Source organism: Dryobates pubescens, chromosome 9, assembly GCF_014839835.1.
Source record: "Dryobates pubescens isolate bDryPub1 chromosome 9, bDryPub1.pri, whole genome shotgun sequence".
Classification (NCBI taxonomy): Eukaryota; Metazoa; Chordata; class Aves; order Piciformes; family Picidae; genus Dryobates; species Dryobates pubescens.
The window spans coordinates 20,967,635-20,973,608 of record NC_071620.1 but is presented as its reverse complement, the minus strand read 5'-3'; the positions used below and the strand labels follow the sequence as shown (position 1 = coordinate 20,973,608).

The window sequence follows — 5,974 nt, the reverse complement described above, 5'->3', positions numbered from 1 at the left end:
GCAGCAAAGCAAAACCTTTGTGTTTGAGGAGGAAAAATAAATGCTAACTTGATTCCTTCTGCCCTCTGCTTTGGGATGATGGATGGAAGATGGCAAAAGGCTTGATGCTGTCTGTGTGCTTTGCTGATTTGTTTGGTCTTCTTTTACCTCACTTCCCAACCTCCCTACACATCCACAAGGATCTGCCTGAGGTGTGCTAGCCACAGCTTTTATGGATGGACAGAAAGTGTGCGACTCCACAGCCTGTGTTTAGACACCTGGACTACGAAACCCCTTGGGGATAAGCAGGAGGAACAGGAGGGAATGGAAACCTTTGAAGGGTGGTGGGAAAGGGGAGAGGATGCTGAAACTTGAAGGGCAGATTTAGACTGGAGATTAGAATGAAATTCTTGAGAGTGGGGAGACACTGCAACAGGCTGCCCAGAGGCTGTGGATGCCCCCTCCCTGGTGGCATTCAAGGCCAGGCTGGGTGAGGCCTTGAGTAGCCTGGGCTAGTGGAAGGTGTCCCTGCCTATGGGGCTATACGATCTGCAAGATCCCTTCCAACCCAAATCCTAACTCTAACCCAACTGCTGTCCTTGCATGCCTCTGGCCTAGATCTCCTCTGCATCACTCTCACAACGGCAGGGGTTGGAAGTGATCTCTGGATATCGAGTCACCCAAAATAAAAAAAGTGAGTTTGTCCAAACATAAAATACCACATTCTTTATTGCCATGATAGTGGGAAATCCAAACAAAGGAAGACAAAAACCTTCCCATCCAAACCTAAAGTCTTTGAAGACTGAGTTTTTGGGTGTGCAGAAGCATTATCCAGCATTAAACTCTTCATTACGAGCCAGAAGTATCTGCCAGATGTGACAGCTCTACTCTAATTCATCATCTTCACTTCAAATCCTGCAGCTGTTATTCTAAAAGACCTTAATAGAGGCCCTGAGAAGGTATTTCCTGTAAGGCAGCCTCAGAGATGCAAGACGAAGTTGAGAACATCCAACAGCTGCTGTCCAGACTGCCCCCAGCAGCATCACCCCATGCGAGCAGCAGCTCTGATCGTAGTCTCTCTGTTGTCTTCCACGATGATGATTCTCCTGGGGTAGGTGTCCACATCCACAAATATGTAGCGGACCTCCAGTTGCCCTCTCTCAGGATTCTGGAAGGAAAACAGAAGCAGCCTAGGTTGGCTTTTCCCACTTCAGCAATGTAAATTCCAGATGAAGCTCATCAGCTGCCCAGCAATGGCACAAACCTCTTTGACTTCCACATGGACGGTTCCTCGCTTGCCTGTGTCGTAACCCTCGATGTAGAACTTCAGACGCAGGTACCTGAGCCCATCCTTCACGTACTCCATGTGACTGCAGCCACCAAAACAAAACCAACCCCAGCCCTTGAGCAGCCTGCTCTAGTGGAGGGGGAGGAACTGAATCAAACTTTGCAACTGGGAAAGAATGACCCCATGGACTGTTGTAGGTTGGGGGCTGACCTGCTCAACAGCAGCTCTGGGGAAAAGGACCTGGCAGTCCTGGTGGACAACAGGATGGCCATGAGCCAACAATGTGTCCTGGTGGCCAAGAAGGCCAAGGGCATCCTGACGTAGATTAGAAGGACTGTGGTGAGTAGGTCAGGAGAGGTTCTGCCCCTCTGGTCTGCCCTAGTGAGGTCACATCTGGAATATTGTGTCCAGTTCTGGGACCCTCAGGTCAAGAAGGGCCTCAGCAAATGGGTTGGGAGAGTCCAGCGCAGAGCCACGAAGCTGCTGCAGGCAGTGGGACATCTCCCTGTAAGGACAGGCTGAAGGAGCTGGGGCTCTGGAGCTTGTAGCAGAGGAGCCTGAGGGGTGCCCTCATTGCTGGTGATTAAGATGTGCAGGGATGGAGCCAGGCTCTGCTCAAGGATGTACAAGGACAGGACAGGGGGCACTGGGGGCAAGCAGGAGCAGAGGAGGTGCCATGGGAACAGAAGGGAAAACTTTTGTCACTGTGAGGGTGCTGGAGGCCTGGAGCAGGCTGCCCAGAGAGGCTGTGGAGTTTCCTTCTCTGGAGACTTTCAAAACCCAGCTGGATGTGTTCCTGTGTGACCTGCCCTAGGTGACCCTGCTCTGGCAGGTGGGGTGGACTAGATGATTTCTAAGGTCCCTTCCAACCCAAAGCATTCTATGAAGCCACGAATCTCATTCCAGCTTGCTATGCTGTGACCCAAAATGCCTTGGCTGAGCACAAACCAGTGTCTGCATGGGGCAAAAGCCAAAGAGCACCTGACAAGCTGTCGTCTTCCTCTTCTTGTTGCCTCCCCATAACCTTTGATAGAGTCACCAAAAACAGCAACTACCTACAAGAGAAAAGAGATTTTCAACTGTCAGAAGGTATCAGATATTCCAACACCAGCTCCCATCCCTGCCATGGCTGCATTTGCTAACATCTGAATCTGTCCTCTTGCTGTGTATTGTATACTTTACTGATCCTGGAGAAAAAAAAAAAAAAAGGCAGGAAATATTTGCTCAGGTCTCCTCCAGGAGAATGTGTTTCAAAGTTTAAATTGCAAACACACTCCACATTGGCTGAAAACAACAGTAAGAAATTCTGGGGTTTGCAGATTCACAGAATGGTTTGGGTTGGAAGGGACCTTAAAGATCATCCAGTTCCAACTCCCCTGCCATGGGCAGGGACACCTCACACTAGCCCAGGTTGCTCAAGGCCTCATCCAATTAATCTTTTCAGTTGAAGTCAGATCAAATTAACCCACTTTTAAACTCATTCTAAAAGTTTGTTAGAAAGGGAGGGCAATTTTCTAGATGGAGAAGAGAAGGCTCCAGGGAGACCTTAGAGCAGCCTTCTAGTACCTGAAAGGGGTCTACAGTAAAGCTGGGGAGGCAGTTTTGACAAGGGCTTGTAATGCCAGGATGAGACGGAATGGATTGAAGCTTGAGGGCAGATTGTGACTGTAGATGAGGAAGAAATTCTTGACAGTGAGGGTGGTGAGACACTGGAACAGGTTGCCCAGGTAGATTGTGGAATCTCCTTCTCCAGAGACTTTTTAAACCCACCTGGATGTGTTCCTGTGTGTCCTGCTCTGGGTGACCCTGCTCTAGCAGGGGGATTGGAATGGATGATCTCTGAAGGTCCCTTCCAACCCCATAGTTCTGTGACTCCTTGGGCAAACTTTTGACTCAAAGAGAGAAAGTAGCCACTGAGAATCATAAGCCGATGACTAAGGTTCAAAAACCAACCTCAGGGTGAGATCTGCATTTCTCCAAGGCATCTCCATAGATCTTACTTGGACTAGAAGAAGAGAACAGCTCTTTAAAAATCACATAGAACAAACCACCTGGAACAGAAACAACAGCAAAGGGAATGAATACTAATCAAGGCAGATGGAATTAATGAAAGGCATCTTCTGATCAAGAAGAGAATCTAAAAATGTAACCTGTAACACCAATTCCAACAAGCACCACAATGAAATAGGTGAAGTCTCTTCCAGCTTCTTTCACTGAAACGAGACAGAAAACAACGCAGGAGTTAGTCTTGGACACTCTATTAGTCTGCAGCTCAAGGAACACGTTGGCAGCACAAAAAAATACAGTAACAGCTTCCAAAATACCTCAGCACTACAAGAAAGAGACCATGAGGACTGCAGCAGTGATTTTCTGCATGCCTGCTTCCTTACTGTGAGGCTGCTGATGCCCTGCAACAGGCAACCCAGAGAGGTTGTGGAGTCTCCTCTGGATGCGTTGCTGCCTCATCTGCCTTAGCCGATCCTGTTTTGGCCTCTAGAGGTCCCTTCCCACCCCTACGGTTCCGTGATTGTGTGTGACTCCATTGGATGACCCCCACTCGCGAGTGCCCTGCCTCACCTTTCTGAGCAGCTGATAGCAGAGTTTCCTCTCGCTGAGCCCTCTGCACCGACACGTGTTTGCTCTCACCGCCGGCTTTCTCAGCTCGCAGCCCCCCGGCCTGCGTTCCGATGCTCTGCCACCATCCCGGGCAAGGCCCCGGCCCCAGCAGCGCCCATCCGCCGGGCACGATCCGCCGCCACTCCCGGCAGGCCCGCACCCGCGCAAGGGAGGCGGGCAGCATGCCGGGGACCGGCGAACACAGCCGAGCTACGAGGAGAGTCACTGACTGCCGTTCTCCCGGGGGTCCGTCTGAGGAAGACTCAGGGCAGCCTCCCGCCCTGGCAGCGGCTCTGCAGCTGGTGCCTCACGTCGGCAACCCCCATTACCCTTTACCCGCCTCGGCGGCACTCCCCGGGGGCGTAGGGCGAGGAAGTAGCAGCGCGCCCCGGGAGCGGTAGTTCGGCGCCGCTCCCTCTTGCGCTCGCCGCTCCGATCGGCTCTCAGCTAGAGAACTACTACGGCCGCCGTGCCCAGCGCAGGGCCCGCCCGCACGGGGGGCGAGCCCGGGAAACGGGGCGGGAGCAGGCACAGGGCTGTCCGCCGCGCCCTGCCCCCACCAGCCTTTTAAAGCTGTTTCTTTTTCATATGCGGTTATATTTTATCTTGCACGTTTCCATGAGTGGGGACCGCGCTCCGGATTCCCGGGGCGGAGCGCACTGTAGGGCGAGAGGAGCCAGCAGGGTGCCTGTCGGAGGTCCTGCCAGGGGCTCGCCGCGGCAGTCACTGCGGTGCCCCCGTGCTTGAACGCTTTCCCTGTGTCCCAGTGCGGGTTGCTTGGACACCCGACGCCGCCGCGGCGGACACGGAACGGCGCCTTGAGCTCTTCCGCCGGCGGCAGCCCAGCCCCGCCGCGGCCCGCCCCCTGCTGGTGCGCTCCAGGCTTGCGGCGGGCTGCGAGCCCCGAGGCAGGCGGCGCCGCGCCCGTGGAAGCGCAGCCCCAGCGCTCGCACCGCGGAGCGGGGCAAGGCCGCGGGCAGCGGCTTGTGCCCGTGGAACCCGGGACGCGACGGGGCCATGGCGGGGCGGCTCAGGCAGGCGGACCGTAGCTGGCCCGTGTCCGGCCGCCGCGGTGGGCCCCTGGGGGAGCGGACCATGGCGGTGGGCCGCGGTGTGACGGCGGCAAGGAGCGCGGCAGCCTGCCTAGGTGCCGTTGAGGCCGGGTCGTTGCCACCTTTTACCCCTGTGCCTGCCGCCGATGCCTCTCGGCTCGGCTGTGCTGTCAGGCCCAGGTAACGGACTCCCTGCCTGGCCTGAGGAGAGGCTGCCGGGGGCGCGAAGTGGGGAGCCGCAATCTGCAGCCCTGCCAGAGCAGGATGTCTAGAGACAGGCCAAGGGGAAATGGTATAGAATAGAAGAGAATAGAATTTAGAATAGAATAGAACAGAACCGAACCAAACCGAACCAGGTTGGAAAAGACCTTCAAGATCATCGAGTCCAACCCATTACCCAACACCATCTAATCTAAACCATGGCACCAAGTGCCTCATCCAGTCTCAAACACCTCCAGTGATGGTGACTCCACCATGTCCCTGGGCAGCCCATTCCAATGGCCAATCACTCTTTGAAGCTGAGGCAGAGCAGGGTTAGACTGGAGCTGAGGAAGAAGTTCCTCAGTTTGAGGGTGGTGAGACTCTGGAACAGGCTGCCTAGGGAGGCTGTGGATTCCTTCTGCCTGGGGGTGTTCAAGGCCAGGCTGGATGAGGCCTTGAGCAGCTGAGTCTAGTTGAGAAGTGACCCTGGGCATGGTGGGGAGGTTGGAGCAGATGAGCTCTGAGGTCCCTTCCAACCTGAGCCATTCTAGGATTCTGTGTACTCCAAAATTAGATACTTTCTCCCCCCAACATTGATTGATTGCTTAGTAACCTGAAGATGGATTGAGAAGGTGTTGGAAACCATCACCAACAGAGGGTATGGGGAGCTCTGCCTTGCGCAGTGGCATCAGTGGGCACAAAGTGTAAGGATTTGGTTCAAGCTGCGTATCCAGCTGAATATTCTCTGCTTTAATGAGAACATTTAGAATTCAGCTTACAGAGCTCTTACTGTCAGAGCTTGGAGGGAAAAAAAAGTGTGGCCAGTTGGATTTTCAAG

The 5,974-nt window shown here is 54.1% G+C and overlaps 1 protein-coding gene across 2 annotated transcripts; it reads right to left on the bottom strand.

Annotated features, from left to right (window-relative positions):
• Window positions 1-457: 457 nt before the first annotated feature.
• TIMM21 (translocase of inner mitochondrial membrane 21) lies at window positions 458-4,068 on the bottom strand. Of its 2 annotated transcripts, XM_009906569.2 has the most exons (6): window positions 3,845-4,068; window positions 3,418-3,480; window positions 3,221-3,318; window positions 2,249-2,322; window positions 1,244-1,349; window positions 992-1,147 (listed from the first exon to the last, which is right to left on the bottom strand). In XM_009906569.2, the coding sequence occupies exons 1-6, from the start codon at window positions 4,065-4,067 to the stop codon at window positions 1,022-1,024; spliced, it is 690 nt and encodes a 229-aa protein (XP_009904871.2). In that variant the 5' UTR covers window position 4,068; the 3' UTR covers window positions 992-1,021. The 2 variants fall into 2 exon arrangements, with proteins under 2 accessions (XP_054020352.1, XP_009904871.2); XM_054164377.1 differs by lacking the exon at window positions 1,244-1,349 and having other exon boundaries at window positions 458-1,147.
• Window positions 4,069-5,974: the final 1,906 nt, after the last annotated feature.

Bases quoted from the DNA above. Each gene is read 5' to 3' on its own strand.
- TIMM21 (XM_009906569.2), bottom strand. From the start codon at position 4,067: ATGCTGCCCGCCTCCCTTGCGCGGGTGCGGGCCTGCCGGGAGTGGCGG. The intron at 3,481-3,844 runs GTGAGGCAGGGC...GTCTCGTTTCAG, and splicing joins GCTATCAGCTGCTCAGAAAG to TGAAAGAAGCTGGAAGAGAC. The intron at 1,350-2,248 runs GTGCTCTTTGGC...TGGTGGCTGCAG, and splicing joins GGAAGACGACAGCTTGTCAG to TCACATGGAGTACGTGAAGG.